This window comes from Corapipo altera, unplaced genomic scaffold, assembly GCF_003945725.1.
Source record: "Corapipo altera isolate COAL_440 unplaced genomic scaffold, ASM394572v1 0, whole genome shotgun sequence".
Lineage (NCBI taxonomy): Eukaryota > Metazoa > Chordata > Aves > Passeriformes > Pipridae > Corapipo > Corapipo altera.
Window position 1 is genome coordinate 15,114,292 of NW_020884872.1, and position 16,915 is coordinate 15,131,206.

Genomic DNA, 16,915 nt, shown 5'->3' on the forward strand with positions numbered 1-16,915 from the left:
CAATATATAAACTCAGAAATTGAAAATATCTTTATCCCTCTACCACCTTCACCCATTCGTGCAAATGTATATGTGTGTGTGATGCCTTAATGGAGCTTACTCTTGTATCTTAGACAACTTTGACTACTGTATACCCATCCTCTTCCTTACAAATTCACAGATTTACTTAGAAATGTGAAAAAAGCTTATTTCCCCCCAAAAAAATATTCTTACAGCTAATGTAAGTAAGACCAAACAAGTAAGTCTGAGTTAAGATAAAATGATGGTGTTATTTTAGGCTTTTTGAAATATGCTACAATATCTTATGCAGTTTTGTCATACTTCACATCATGTCAGTGGTTATTTTCATTAAATCCTCCACACTTTATTTTGAGGACTGCTGAATTTGCAAAACTCTTAGACTTCCATTTATCCTTTCTTTTTCCCTCCATTCACCATATGCTTTTATTTTCTTCTGAACAATATTGAGTAGGAATAAAATAATAAAATGGTCTTAGAGTTTGATAATAATTTAAAAGAGAACTAGGAGAAATAATGCATTAGTCACAGCAGTTTATTTTGAGCTGCTGTTTATACTTGGCCCACAGTGCTGCATTAAGGCTAAAGATAGATCTCTTTCAGCAAATGTAAATGCAGGTCATCCTTCCTGGCTGTCTAGTGATCTTTGAACTATTTTGACCTGTGTGATGGGAACTGCTTTTACTGGTCTATAGTTTTGTTAAGGGGGACTCAGAATGAGGCAGATTTGCTTGTAATTGCTACTGTCCATCAGCTGGTGGATGACCAAAATTTCACAGGCATGTGTTTTCCCCTCCAGAGCAAGAGGGAGAATTGTGCCTAAGCTATTTGGTGGGAATTCCAGAAATGGAGTAAAGGAAAAGGGGACAGTGGCAAGTTCAGCCTAGTGCAATCAGACTAGCAGCCTGCAGTCTTCTCTTTTGGCAGATTCTTTCTCCAAAAAAGGAGGTATTTACCTTCACAATGAAGAGAAGAAAAGATAGAATCACAGAATATGCTGAGTTGGAAGAGATCCATGAGGATCATCGAGACCAACTCCTGACCCTGCACAAGACATTCCCAAGAATCACAGCATGTGCCTTAGAGCATTGTCCAAACACTTCTTGGACTCAGACAGTCTTGATACTGTGACCAGTTCCCTGGGAAGCCTGTTCCAGTGCCCAGCCACCCTCTGGGTGAAAAACTTTTTCCTGATACCCAGCCTACACCCCCCAACAGCTTTATGCTGTTGGTTCTAGTGACATGGTTTCTACAGCAGGGCCTGGTATTGGACCTGTAAACACCATGTGGCTAGCAAAAGGGGCAGGGAGACATCACTAAACTAGGATCCTGATCCCTCCTTTAAAAAGGGGGATTGCCTAATCTACTTTCTTCAAGTGCTTAAATTAAGAAAACAGTTGTGAGTAAAATACAGTGAGGAAAAAAAGTAATGACTTTTAATATCAAGTATAGATTCTTGACCCTTTTGTGTTATTTGAAGTCACTCATATTTTCTTTTATTAGATAAATGTACTCCAGTATTTCATTCTTTCCTCAGTTTTTTTTAATCAGAAATTAGAACAAACTCATTAGCAAGCTAAATAGTTAATAGGTTAAAACAATGTTTTTCTAAGTTGAAGCTGACTTCAAACAGACAATTGCTTTTTCCTCCTTTCCAATCCACTGAGTTGTCATAAGAGGTTTGCAGTTTACTGCTGATTCAATGTGGTGCCACTGCTTCATTTTTAGGTTAAATATTTGACAACCCCATGGACAACATCTTGTTTGAAGTTCATTGCTAATGAGGCTTGCTGTGCTTATCAAGGAGGCACAGAATTGCCATGAATTTATTGGGTCCAGTCATACAGTCAAGTATGTAGTTAGATAACCATTTCAGTTTAATTGCTGAATATTAGATACAGCAGTTAATACCCCTTTATTAGGGCTTTGTGCCTTCCTGTCACTTTTCCTGAGGGCTGGAGGCATGCTGGAAAGAGGATAGATACTCAATCTAATAAGCCTTGAAGTGGTAGCCACAGGAATATCCTTGCTGGAGAAGTCCTCTCTGTGTTTTACAAGCTCTGTCTCCATGCATCTGCGTGGTATGTAAGGAAAGGGGAACAACTGGGATTGTTACCAGGCACAGCACACCTTTGTTCCGGCAGCAAGAGTGAAACTTTCTGTGCTGGCTGCTGTAGCTTGGAGCTTTCTCTGAGGTTTCCCTGCCCTCACCTTTGCTATTTATCCTGCAAATGTCAAGTCATCTACAAAGGCGCAAAAATCTAGCCTAGAACAGATGTGGATCCACACTAAGGATGCAGAGAAGGTGAATGACTAGTGTGTTGTCTGGGGCTATTTGCTTTTGTGTAGTACAACTAAGCCTTGAAGAGAATGGATGTTTTCCATGTAAAGAAAATATTATTCTAATTCGGCATTGAGGAGGAGGCAAGAGCAAGGAAACTACATAAAGCTGAAAACAATGCATAGAAAAAAAAAAGGTCAACAATTCATTTGAGATTTGGCCTGAGTACAGCTAACCTGACAGTGAAAATTATGCAGCAACATGCTGCAGTGGTGTGAGTCTGAGAGATTTAATAGCTTGCTGTCTGAAAAAAGTGTGTGAGAGTAGAACTTCCTTTCTTCCACCATGCAGGAATGAAGATTTCAGGGATAAGATGGAAAATATGATTCATTTCTACTTGACTCCCCTAAACAAACAATTAAAATTCTGTATTGATAATTTGTTGCATACTTGGATGCAAAAGGAAAGAATTGTTGGATGTGGGAGTTCAGGTCCCAAGAAAGAATTGCCCTGGCATGAAATTCAAGGTCAAGATTCTTTGTCCCATCAGTTAGATTTCCTTCTGTAGAGCTCATCTGAACTTTGAGGACTATTTTCTGTTAATTTTACTAAGGATTGCACACCTTCCTATTTTCTGTAAAAATTATTATCAATAACATAAATGGCAAATTTGCAATCTTGCAGAACAGGTTTTTTTCCTGTGCTGTTATGGAAGAATGGACTAAAGGGTAGAGTAAAAAAATATATCTATGAAAAATGGGCTTGTGCTTTCGAGTTTCTTTAGATGTCAGACAAACATTGGTTTACTGAAGAAATGAAATTTCAAGGATTTTCAAATGCAAAAGGTTAAAAAAATAATTTTCCCCAAACCCATTGTAATAGTCAAAATCCATGGGAAAGCTGTTTTGATGAAACATTTGTTACCATCCTTGATATTTTATATTTTATATTTTTTTAGAAAGGAAATTTCATCTTCTACAGGATTTTAAGGAATGATGAATATAAAAAGTTCAAGATTGAGTGAAGAAAAGAGTGCACAAGGGGCTTTTAAAAAATTGGTGGAGTCAGGTAGCAAAATGTACAGTCCTTCTGGCAATAGCTTGAGCATTAGTTGCACATGGTTTGAGATACATACTTTGATCCATTAAATTTGTTTGAATGAGGCATTGAAAATACAAACTAGAACTTTCCACTCTGGAAAAATTATTTTGGCAAGTACAGAACAATAAGGAAAAAGACTTAATAGTTAATTTTTCTTTAGTTAATGGTATACCTGAAGATATTTGAATAAGCCTGTTAATTGTGTTCAGAGAAGGTATTTAAGGAAAGCAGGCTGGCTATTAAGCTAAAAGGTTTATTATATTATACTTAGGCCTGTGGGCCTGATGAAGTATTTTCAGAGATTTAAATAGTTATTTTTCATTAAATCCTGTATAGGAAGCAGAGAATAATGTCTGGGCCATGGAGGAGTCATTAGCAAAAATTCTTCTTGATCTAAAGGGAACTGGATTGCAATTTATCCTTGCCACAAGGAATTTTTATGTTGAAAAATCACTTTTTATTGTAACTGGCAGAAAGTCTCTTCAGAGTTTCAGTAGCTGTATAAATTAGACTGTATATACTGTTTCAAGGCAATGAACATTGAAGAAAACTAAATAAAAAGATTTTGGCACTTGGATTCATATTCTCCAATTAAGTAGCCCCAGTGGATTGAAATGAAAGCCAAGACGCTGAAGTATGATTACATTATATGAATTTAGTAATCCAAAGAAATATTATTACAAAGTACTAATAATATTTTTTATTTTCTAATTATTTTTACAGTGTGTAAAAGCTTATATGATACAGTCTTTTAATGACATATTTCTAAAAAGGCCTTAGGTAGCAGAAGTGTTAAAAGAGATTGTAAAAGGCCACAGAATGAAAGAGTAGGAACATCTTAAATACAATATTTTTTTCTTTTGGGTGTAAAGTAGCACAAAGGCAATGAGTAACGCAGCAAATGTTACTTTTAATGCTTCTAATCTCAAAATATGCCACTGTTACTTTTGATAATGAAAACAAAGTCTTTTAAATTTATTTATGACAGTTAGTTTTGATAGAAATATTACTATCTCAAGCAATCCATAGTGGTTGGAATATAGTTAATTAATCAGGTAATGAGTCTGACAGTTTCGTAGAAGGAAGACTTGAAAGCATCTTAATGATGACACAGGGAGAAGTATAGACATGTCATGTAGATAGGAGAAATCTTACATTCTGGGTGACAAAGTATTGACCTGTTTTCTGGGCCTCATAAATATAACCTTGCTGTAAATATCTGTATTCATTTTCTGTTGTTTCTTTCTTTAATTATTTCTTTATTCATGTGTCATGTCTGTCTTTGATTATTATGGTGTTTTGTGGTGATGTTTTCCTCTGTGTTGTTTTATTTCAATTTGGAGTAGGTTGCCAACCTCAAAGCTTTTCTTCGGGTTCAAGTACCTCCTGAGTACCACAGTGGTAATCTAATAGGCAAAGTATGTATCACTTAAAATCTGCTTTCTGTTGAATGGATATGCCATCCTTTTTACTGTGTTTCTATAAAAATGTATAAGGATAATTTAAGGATCGTACTTGGCAGGGTCTTTCCTTCAGGGTGATTGGAGTACGTGGTCCTTGCAAGAGAGATCCCAGGCATTTAGAATGTTTGTCTTGTGATAATCTCTCTTTACAGTCTTTACATAAAAATATAGTATATATTCAACTTTAAAAGAGGAAGTACTTTTTAGAGGTTTATAATAGCTTAGTCACTTGTATTGCAAGATGTCACAGAAAACAATGGTGAAAATCATAATACTGGAGACAGTGGTGAATTAAACTCCCTGAACACTCAGGAGTTTGTGACTCGAGTGAATGCAGTTCATTTTCTGTTGCCTTGTGTTTTCCTTCTAACTGCTTTGTAAGATAGGGTAAGCACTCCTAAGACTCCTGAATGAGTGACAAAGTGAATAGCATGGCTCAAGAAAAATAATTGCTCTATTAACTAGGCTCTGCAAATTTTACTCAAAATTATTTATTTGGAAAAAAACACCTTTAATTCTAGTGTAGCATCTCTATCACAAAGTGACAGTTACATCGGAATAACGGTAGCAGTACAATTGAAAAAAACCTGTTTATGTTATTAAGGTCAACAGTTCACTTTTAACAACATTAGCAAAATGTTTAGAAGAGTATTTTAAGACAAAAATCACTCTATATTTGGCCTGTGTTGCCTAGAGCCTAAAAATGGCTTATGTGGGCCTCACTCTTTCAGCTCTTCAGCAAAGGCACGGCTCTCTGCTTAATTCCTTTAACCGTTTATGCTGAAGAACAGGTCCCTCTCTCAACTTACTTGCAGTTGTTTCCTGGATTGGTATTTTTTATGTTCTTAAACTTTTGTCTCTTTTTGTGGTAGATTTTAAAATGTTGTGATTGAATACAGAGGTTTCATTGCTAGCATACTGGGCATACATTAGTTGCTGGAAGATGAGCTGTTGAGAGGTTTGGGGTTTTTTTTAGTCTGCTTGGCTATAATTTTTAACTTAAAAATTTTTCAAAATCAGATAATTAAAATAGCTTAGCTACTAATCTTGAAATTAACCAACTCAACCTACAGCCTTTGTAAGCTATAAAGTTATAATTCTGTTACAATTAAATGTCATAATTTATAGATTATAATTTATGTATATTTGCAGCTAGAGTTGCTATATGTGTTACTTCATATATCTCTAAGCCATGTATTCATTATCTTAAAAAGCAATAGTTGGTGTATGACAAGACATTATTTTTAAAATTATTAGCTTTTGGTGTCAGAGACCAGCATCCTAAGTAGAAGATCAGAAGCAAGGGTAATATTTTCAACCACTTCTAACTCTTGTTAGCATAAGAAAAGTAGATGAACTGCTTTTTTATGTAATGGAGATAAGAAAGACTCTCTTAAAAAGGCCACACAGTCTATATGAAGCAGTTTTATAATTTATTATATGTAATATTGGATAGAAGAAGCTAGAAAATTGGAGCTGATTGCTTTTCAGACAAGGTGCTGTACTCAAATATGTGCAGGGTTCCTGACTTCTGCACACAAAAGTGTGTTTGTTATGTGGGTTTAATTGCAGAGATTTCACTATGCAAAGAGAGACAAGAAATCTAAGTCAAGTAGATGATATGTTGGCTGGATAAGATTAATACAGTGTTTCACATGTGTGATTTAATTTTTTTCTGAAAATTGCTTTGCTTTTTCAGTAGATAACTGCAGCTCTCTTTGCATCACAAGATACATCACACTTTCAATTTGGATGGTTTTTTTTTTCATTGCAGAAAGAGCTAATTTGCTGTTACAGGTTTAAGAATAGAGTTTATACACAAGCAACTTTTGCATTGCGCTGAACTTAGTGTTTATTTGAATAAACTTAGGACTAAATTGTTTTAACATATTGGTGATTTGGGTTGCACTTTTTCCGAGTTTTTTAGCAGAAAATAAAGATAACAATCCAACAGATAATTAAATTATATTGGTATTATAATGTAGTACCAATATATAGTATATAGAATGTACTATAGGGTTTGTAAGGAAGGAATTTGACTTGACACAAACGCAGATCAGCAACAGGATGTACTGATACAGTTTTTTTATCTGTATTTTTAGGAACTGCATGACCTACATTTTTAAGTTTCTGTGAACAATTTACTTCTCTTGTCTATTTTATTAATACAAATAAAAATGTGCCATCTTCATATCCATTCTTTTCGTCATCTCAGCATTCTCCCATTGTTCAAGGTGACTTTAAATGGCTATGACTTTTCTGGAGGCTTAGATGCTATGAAAAAATGAAAGATATGATTTTGCTGTACAAGTTCAGTGCCTTGATACCTCCAAGGTGGTGGTTGAAGGGCATTTAGTGGTAGGTGATTGTGGTAGATGTATCATACTGATCCATGCTACAGTGCTCCTGTCTGAAATGTAAGGTTTACTTCTCTTCTAAACAGCAGAGAGTTCTCGTAGCTCAAATGGGATACAGCTTCTACTGGCTGTGGAAAAGTTCACAGTGGTCTGGTTTTTGGGGTCTTTCTTAGGATTTGAAGACTCTGAACTTGCTCGTTTTGGGCTCTGAAGGGCATTTCCTCTCCCATTTCAGTACCTTGACCAAGTTTACACATTTTATGTGGCATATTAAGGTTTTTCAGGTTTTAATTCTAGAATTTTGTGTTACAAGTACTACATGTATTACAAAATATTTCCAACTTTTGGATTTTGGTTGGTTTCATGTTTGATGTAGCATGCAGCAGATGTTTTGTAGGCTATTCTGGATTAAACATCTCTATAGTCCTTCCAGTGCCTATGTTTCTCTATTTCTCTCTTTGTGGGGAGCTCTGCATCATATCTTTCTTACCACAGAGTGAGCCTAGAGGATACAAGTACATCTCTGACCTAAAAAATTTGGAAACAGAAGGTTAGCTGGTAACAGACCCTAACAGGATTTGTACCTCACATTAAAAAAAAAAAAAAAAAAACAACAATTTTGTTGTATTGTCCCTTAACAGACCTAGACCCTTATTCATCACCCTTGTTAATATTTGTAATTCTTCCGCAGAAATTTCCTTTTAATGCTTGCAAATCTTGTGTTAAACAGTGCACTAAAACTTCATAGTGCACCAGCACTACTCTGGTTGGGTTTTCTGACAGCAAAAGATTCGGTGTACACACAAGTATACTTCCATTTTCATTTGTTTTCTAAATGCTGCCTGTTTTTATTTTAGGCTTCCAGTGGCAACTATTATTTTATTCCGTACATTGTCACACCTTGTGCTGATTACTTTTGCTGTGAAAGTGATGCCCAACGAAGAGCTTCTGAGTACATGCAGCCCAGCTGGGACAATATCCTGGGGCCACTTTGTGTCCCACTGGTGGACAAGTTTCTCAGTCTTCTCAAGGATGTCCATGTTACATCATGGTAATGTTACAACACATAGACTTCAGGAACCTTTGATAGTCTCTTTTTAGTGTTATGCAAAAAAGATACAGAATTTCTAGTAGCACTGATTTTTTTTATTTTCTCATTGTACTTAATATAGTGGTAAAAGAAGCTGCTAACTTTACTACTTTCTGTATTCCTGTCCTGCAGCTGTTGCAGTTAACTAACTGTGTTATGCTACAATTTGATTTATGATTACTTTCCAATAAGCACAGGCAGTCCATGGATAAGATAAAGTGCTTAAGTTTAAATTACAGTGCATGAGGTTGTAATAGGAGATAAGATCATAGCTTCTTCATAGAGCTCAAAGCCAAACACTGTCCCTTTCTGTCACCAAATAAAATATATATATATGGCAGCAATGGGCAATCAAATATAACTTTCATGGTTTGGTTTTATTTTTAAATATTAACCTTTTGATATCACCTAATAAACGGGATATTGTTTAGCTGCTTCTACAAGGGACTGTTGGAGTTTTGAGATTGGGGCTGAAGAAGGAGGTCTCTCTCCACTGCTCACCCTGTACTCTGCAGCTAGTCTTGTTTTCTACATATTTCTGGAAAACGCTAGGAGACTGAGCTTCTAGGTTTTAATTTTCCTGGTGTCTGAAGCATGAAGTAGTGCTGAGGGCCCTTGGATTTCTTTCTGTTTCCCCATTGCCATCTCACCCAAGTGAAAGGCTTGCCTAAAAACCTCCCTTTCTCATGTGGTCCCACCCTTGGGATCCCATGGGTGACTCTGCTGTGACATCCTACCCTGAAGAGGAGGGGGGCACCCAGTATTCCTAGGTGCTCATAGTTGAAAGGAATGACAAAAGTCAGAGGGTCTGCAAAAGCTTAGAAAGTTTATTATTAGTAAACTACACACTTGGCATGGAAATTGGTATAGTAGTTCCTGACCTCCTAGTACAAGCACATGGCAGTGGGTTTTGGATAAAGGGATAGGGTGAAAGGAAAGAGAGAAAGATGAATTGAAGAGGGGGAGAGAGAAGGAAAGAAAGAAAGAAAGAGAGATCACCCATCCTGGCTCCAATGTCAGTCCAGCTGGGGTGTCCACAGTCCTGGGGTGCACATACAGAGCAAGCACCCTGGGCTTTGTTGGGGGACCTTTTTATAGATAAGTTTATTTTTCTAGATAAGCACAGTTGGCTCTGGCAGTAGTAAATTTTGGTACCATTTAGTGTTTGTGTCATTGTGAAATGATGCTCTGAGCACCAGCTGTCCAAAGCTGCTTTGTCTCTGACAGTTACAACCAAGGCTGTGGTTATTTTGGGTTTGATAATTCTGTTGTGAAGTCCTACAGTAAAACCTCTTTTCTCTTTCCCATTTTAAGGCTGAAATGCCTGAAAGAGGCTTTCATACAGCTGCAAAATTAGACACTGTTGTGGTAGATCCCTGTGAAGAGGTAGATGTAGTTGGATGATACCTCATTCCTGCCAAAAGCTTGAATAAATTTGAAGATGTTAAGTGTTCCGTCATTCTTGAAAGTGAGACTCTCATTCCTAAGTAATTCGGTTACTTTTGAAAACTATTAACCAGTATCACCATTTGGTTTGGTTTGGTAGCACAAGAAGGACTAATTATCATTAGCCTAATTATCATTAGCCTGGTGGAAGCCAATGCTGGATAGAAACCTGAGATTGGTGAATTAGACTTAGCCTCCAGTGACAGTAAAACAACTATTGAAAGCTTTCCAGTAGTGCTTATTATGACCTTGCTGCTCTGATTATATCTTATACGTCAGGCTTAGGTGTAGGGTTTTTGCTAAGCAAGGTAGAATGCTTTGCAAAACTCATTTGTAAACAAGAAACAGATTGTATGCACTTGTATCTGTCAGATGACATCTGCTAACTTCTGAACTATAGACTCCATAACCTTCTTCAGATAAACTTTCCCCTAAGTAGTTTGTCCAGGACATTTATACCTGCCATACTTGGTAATATAAATACGACTTTTTATTTTACAAAAGCTCTGATGTTGCATTGCACACTGATGTTCATGTAAATAAGATGCACTTACTGGAGGCTTTTACATAGATCCTGCCCACATTATGTATTATGTTCATCAGAGATTGCAACTAAATCGGCTTTTGATGGCTAGCTTTTGTTTTAGTTTCTTTGTTTGCAAGCCTCTTTCCTCCTTTCATGATAAAATAACGTACCTCCTCTTTACATCACACTGGTCTTTCCTCTCTGTAACACTTTATTATCCCAGTTGCTGCCTTCTTTATGGTGCAGAGGCAAAGTACCATGTCTGTCATAATCAGTAATGGGGCAAAGAAATGCCCCAGTTTTCCTGTGTTGATAAAATTACCTCACAATCCTGGTTATAAACATATTGATAGAGAGCCCCACATTCTGAGGTGGGGCAAGGTGGAATATTTGTAAGTACTTAATGAAAAATCTGGAGACATTTGATGTGCACCTTACTCTGAGGAAATGGTACTTTTTATTAGAAATATAGTCAGATTTCATAAGAAATATCCAACAGTCTTCTTCCCAGATGTCTGTCTTTCATTTCTTTAGTACGTATTATAAAGAAACACTGCTAAATGACATTAGAAAAGCTAGAGAGAAGTACCAGGGAGATGAACTGGCTAAGGAGCTGGCCAGAATTAAACTTCGTATGGATAATACCGAAGTGCTGACTTCTGACATCGTCATAAACCTGCTGCTTTCCTACAGAGATATTCAGGTATGTGGCTAAAGACTAAGGAAGATTATTTCACCATGGGACTTTCTCTCTTGTTTGTTCTTCTGTACTTCATTGTTTGTTAAACAGTGATTCAAAGCTGCCATTAAATCGGCACAATTGTTGCATTGTTTAACGGTTTGACTTGTCTGTTGAGCAATGTAAGGGACTAGAGACTCTTATTTATTTTGCCTATGAACAAAAGACACAGATTAGGTGCCTTCCCGAGGTCTCTTCCATTGTTTTTAGTAATCTTTAACTTCCTTAAAAAAAATAAAAAGAACAAATTCCCTGCCAAAGCAAGGCTCTTGCTTTGCCCTTCCTTCCATTTCCTCCTTCCCCGCCAAAGTCAGATGTATTTAGAAATGAAGAAAATGCATTTGTTGTGACCACTGTATTGGCCAGAGATGCCCAAACTGAGAATTATCATTTAAAAAACCACTAATCTGCTTTTAAAATATAACTGCACCTTTTTTATCTCAATTTTTTAAGTAAGTTTTTTAAATAAGCCTGTGTGCTGTCTTTCCAGATTGACAGTCTGTGTTTGACATCCCTTTTAAAATACAGTTCCAACCATTCTATAGCATTTTTTTGTTCCATCAGGAGCTAAGTTGGTTATTTCATAAGTATAAATGGGTTGTGAGAGCACTGAATAACCACATCATCCGATGTTACCCAACTTTCCATTCTGAGATGTGCATTTTCCTGCAACACTTTATCCAACTTCACTTTGATTGTCTCTGGTGATCATTTGCATTCTTTCAAAAGGTCTGCCTTGAGAAACATACTCATATCAAAACATGTCTTGAACAAACAGATTAAGTAAGGTGAGGCCATTTGAGATGCCAGTAAACTGGCCTCCTCAGCAATATACATGTAGGTTACCTCTGAGAAGCTGCAGTGATGTACAGTCGGGTGACGCATCGCAGAGTGAACTGTGCTCGAGTCCGCGATGACCCGATGAAATGTCGTTCATCAAAAGTCCTTAATAAGGCTGGAAAGAGCCAGACTCATCACCTCTGCTTCCTGGTTCTGGGAGTGCAATCAGTCAAACTAGCTAGAGGCATTCAGTAATATGGGCAGTGGCATTGTGGTGAGGAAGAGGCAAGCTCTAACATGGGGAGACAAAATCCCTGTTTATCCTTATGCAGCGTTTGTAGCTGTTTCACTGACTCTTTTAGGAACAGTCATCTAAGAAACTGTCTTAACAGTTATGATACATTTTAGCTTTGTGGTGCTTTCCTCTGCTTTCAGTGTCTTCTACTTTCATTCTTTTTTTTTTTTTATTTCAGGACTATGATGCTATGGTGAAGCTGGTAGAAACACTGGAAATGCTTCCTACCTGTGATCTGGCTGATCAACACAACATTAAATTTCATTATGCTTTTGCATTGAATCGGTAAGAATCATTGATTGAGGTTGATCTTTAAAAATAAAAAACTGGGTTTACTTATAGTATTCTATATTATACAGAACAGAACAGCATTAATGTTGCTCAGTATGACTGATTGAGCCTACCAGGAACAGTCTATGCAAAACAGAATTAGCAGCTGTATCTGAACCTGCAGAATGTTAATTTGTGCTTAATTTCATTAAGAAGTATACTAGAACAGTGATCATAATCAACAGAGAAAGTAATTAAGAGAAAGTAATTCATTTATTTCCTCTTGGACTCTGTAACTGAGTTCTGTTGGCAGTGAATCTCACTTAGCATTGTCAAGTCAGAGTTATTTCAGTGCTGCACAGAGCCAGTGATATGGCAGACAAGGGACACAGGATTGAGGCTTCTGGGTGCCTTGAGGCTTTGCTGGCACATCAGGTGGACACAAGCCCAATCTGAACAACAGTTGTGTGTAGGTCTGGGTTAACAAGTTGTGCTAAGGTAAGGGACAGGGATGTTTTACTTTAGACTCATCACCATTTCAGCCTTGCTGCATGTCATCTGGCTCAGAACCAGCCTGAGCTGGCTTGGATCGTAAGCAAAGCAAGCCTGGGCCTGCTTCTGAGTACAGTGCAGAGATGTACTAAAGCACTTCCTATTATCATATGTAGGGAAGGCAGACATTTTCATGCTGATTTCTAGTACCCTGATTCACATGGCAAGTTTTTAAGCACAGCCCCTCTCCTAGATTACTGTCTTCCTCTCTGTTTTCCTTTTCGGAGCAGGCACCACCTTTTCGGAGGTGTCATCTCTCATGTCTCATATCAGAGGCTAATAATGGATGAGAAGCTTGTGCTTGCTTCCAAGCTTGGGCTATCTGAATACATCACCCTCCTGGATGCTTGTTTAGGAGTCCTAGGGAGCAAAAGGCCATTCCTGTTCAAGTGTCCTCAGCTAATTAATTTGGATGTGACGCACAAACAGAGCAGAGAGTGCTCTCTTCTATACACACATGGGCTGGTTTAAGACACTTTTCCTTGTTACCTCCTAGCTGAGATTTAGGTCTGATTGTATCTTAATTTAGGCATAGAATGGAACACATCTTTAGATATAAGTTCAGCCCAAATGTGCGACATGAATATTTTCAGTATTTGTATTCACAGCTTTGGTGTGCTGTGTAATGAGGACTGGGTGTTTCAGATTTTGATGGCTGTTTGCTTCTGTCCATCGGTACACCTGGGCTGGGAGGCAAGCACTGTGTAAGGACTATTTTCTAATTGGCCTTATTTACCATGACTGCAGTTACCAAGTTCTGGAAGCTTGCAAAGAAACCAAAGGGTGTGCCAAATTCTGTTCAAAACAGTAGATTTGAAATCCAAATCCAGCCATAGTGCAAGGCCAGAGCTGTGAAAACTTCAGTCTCTTTCCAAGGCACTTCTGTCTTTTCTTATATTAAAGATGAGGACAGCTGCAGTCACTATTACTTAACTCAGCATGCTGTGTTTTAACAAGCAACATATTCCAATACAATAATAAAAAAAGGCAATTAGCAGGTGAGGGGCATAACAGGGTGCAAGTAGAAAATCACTGGTAATTGTGAATAATAGCAGCCATAGGAAATTATTCCCATTGATAAACACTAGGGTATTTAAAATGTTCTGTTCTGTGATTACTCAGATTTAGTGAAAAACACATTGTGGGGCTCCTCATTTTATGTGATTGGCTTGCATGAAGCACCTGAAGTGTATATGAGGAAGAAAAAAAGTAAAAAAGCTGGTTTTTTTTCATTGTCATATCTGTTTGCAGGCTTGCAAGTTTAATTCTTGTCTCAAAGCCCAATTTAAGGTCTTGTTTTTCCCATTCAGTGTTTCAAATATTGAAAACTGCAATCACATTGCACGACTGAAATGTGTCTTAACTCAAAAATTAGTTTCAGGTCTTAAATCAGAATGCAAGTGCAATAACTAATAAAATTAGTTTATTATTAATTTATTAATTACATCTCATTAGTGTAAACAAAGATATTGTACATTATGATAATTAAACAATAGCATATGTGAAGACCAGTCATTTTATGAAAGGTGGTATTTATACTAAGAGAGAGTAAGTTGTCTCACTGACACTTCTGCAATGTGACAGTGAGATCAGGGTTTTTTTAATTATTGATAGCTACTTCAAGGCTAAAATCAGAAGATAAACAAGGTTCATATAGAAATAGAGTGGAAAAAAAACAGGCTACTGTTTTTCAGTATTTGTATGGTAAACATTGTCACAATTGCTTGTTTTGCTTTGATTTCTTCCCCTGTGCATTGCTCTTCAAGAAATCTGTTTGCTTATAGAGGACTTAAAAATAATCAAATCAGTAAGTCAACATGAAATATAAAGGAAACAAAGGTGGATCCCATTCAGTGAATACTTTTCATTGATAGAAGAGTTTTCTATAGTATATAGTCTTCTCCAGATAGATGGATGGAAACAAACCATACAGGGGAACATGTGAGCAAAACGCTGAAAAAGGAAAGATTATACCACCTGTTACCTACAGAGTGAGCTGAGTCTTGTCCTGGTGAAATCCATGAAATCCATTCCCACTAACTTTGTTGGACAAAGGTTTGGTTCACTGAGTGTAGTTCTGGTTCCTTAACCACGCCAGTTCTTTAAAGGTGCTTAAAAGCAGCCTGTGAAGCAGGAGGATTTTTTATTTTAGGGATGCTTAAAACTAGGCTTCCTTATAATGACTGGAGTGGAGAGAAGGACTCAGAGAAGAGAATGGATTTGAGGGGGAAGAAAGAAACCATGAAATTAAAAAAAAAAAAATAGGGGAAAAAAGAGAATTTGAGTTTTCCTGTGTGTTCTAGGTGTTATTCCAGGTGAGAGGCTGTGATATGACTATGACTTCTAGATGATGTTTGAGAGCTGGGGGAGAGAAACAGCATAAGGGTGGCCATACTGGCTCAAGGCATAGTTCTTTCTAGCTAGATTCTTATTTTTGAGAGCAGTCAATAGCACATGTTTGAGAAGAGTATGACGACAGGAAAAGGCATAGTGGCAAATCTCCCTAAATATTCCAACTGCTTCCACCCACTTGTGGCTCAGTTACTTCCTGAGACAGCAGTGGTAATTTTTGTGCTTGTCAAGAAAATCTGGGAAGAGGAAAAGAGGATAGATCTGTATATCAGTAGCTATAGAGGATGCTGTGAGTATAACACAAGAGAAGAGTATGAGCACATCCTTTAGGACTTAGTGCTCAGTGGTGCATTGGCTCCCCATGGAAACAAGCAAACATGTCTCAGCAGCAGAGAGTACCTCTGGACTTCTGCATCCAAGCCACAGTTCTGGTGACTGAAGTTGCGAAGTTACGGAATAGCAGCAGCTTTCTGAGAGGGAGAGCAGAGCGTGGAGATGTGGGGATGGGGTGGAAAGAGACAGAAAAAATTGTAACTGAGAGGTAGAAAGTTTTTAAAAATGTATTGAGTTTTTTGGAAGAAGTGATATCACTTCATTTTACAAGTTGTCCCTTTGCTTCAGAGGAAAGTGTTAGAGTTGAATACCTCTCATGAATAAGAATGTTTGACTCCAGCCTTAGGCTAGGACAAAATATGGCAGCAGGATGGGGTTGGAGAGCAGCAGATCAGAACATATGGTACAAAACTGAAGCTGCGCACTAACTTGATCATACCTCAGTTCTGCTTTTTCAGTATATGTATTTATATGCACATGCTTAAAAATGTATATTTATTGTGTACTAAGCTGTTTTCATCAAGTTTGTAGCCCTACAGTGATTCAGAGAGGTAAAGGAGGAGTGGATAGTTGGGCAGGACAGGGAGACAGATACAAGTGGCTTGTGTAGATCAGGGCGAGAAGACTTTCTGTGACTGAAGAAACATGGTAGAGTAAGCAAACAGATAAATCATGTGGCAACACTGCAATGAGCAAACTAGCAAATGGGCAAGCAAACCAGTGAGCAGTTTCTGGAGGATAAAAGTTGTCAGGCAAAACAAAACTGGCAGCAGAACGCTGGGACTTATGTAGAGGAAGTGATTGGAGGCTATAAAGGTGCCCTGTGGAACAATTTTTTTTTTAGGAAAAAAATCTTTACAGTGATTTCTGTCTGAAAAACCTTCATTTGAATTTTTTCTCCTAATCCTAATAGTTTAGTTTCTTTTTAAATACAGCTTAAAACTTCACACAGTACCGAAGATTAGTGTGCTGGCTATTTGCAAAAGACATTGTGATGGTTTTAATTTTGACTCTTTGTTAATTTCCTTGTAATTCATAGCATTTTTCCTGGGGGAATGTTGGCAATATTTTATCGAACACTAGGATGTTTTCTTAATTGCCCTAGTTTTTAGAAGTTACTTGCAGATCTCTTTCTTTGCTGGCAGTACTTTTGCAGTTATGATGTTCAGATAATTTAGACTGATTTTTCTCTGTTCAGTTTCTGTACAGGTTTTCACAAGGCAGGGTTCGTAGGGAGAGAAGTAAAAATGTGCTAACAAAGAAAACAGTGAGGAAAAATAGTAGTATGAGCAGTTCTCCCAAGGCATTTGTT

General features: G+C 37.3%; 1 protein-coding gene across 4 annotated transcripts in view; it reads left to right on the forward strand.

Moving 5' to 3' along the window:
* The window catches only part of MAP3K15 (mitogen-activated protein kinase kinase kinase 15), an 83,040-nt gene that overhangs the window by 29,892 nt on the left and 36,233 nt on the right, over window positions 1-16,915 (forward strand). For 2 of the 4 annotated variants that reach the window (XM_027637793.1, XM_027637812.1), the window contains 4 exons: window positions 4,747-4,818; window positions 8,078-8,271; window positions 10,817-10,985; window positions 12,275-12,381. In XM_027637793.1, the coding sequence (XP_027493594.1) occupies window positions 4,747-4,818; window positions 8,078-8,271; window positions 10,817-10,985; window positions 12,275-12,381 (542 nt within the window). The remainder of the gene's footprint in view (window positions 1-4,746; window positions 4,819-8,077; window positions 8,272-10,816; window positions 10,986-12,274; window positions 12,382-16,915) is intronic. The other 2 variants (XM_027637803.1, XM_027637822.1) reach the window with 1 other exon arrangement.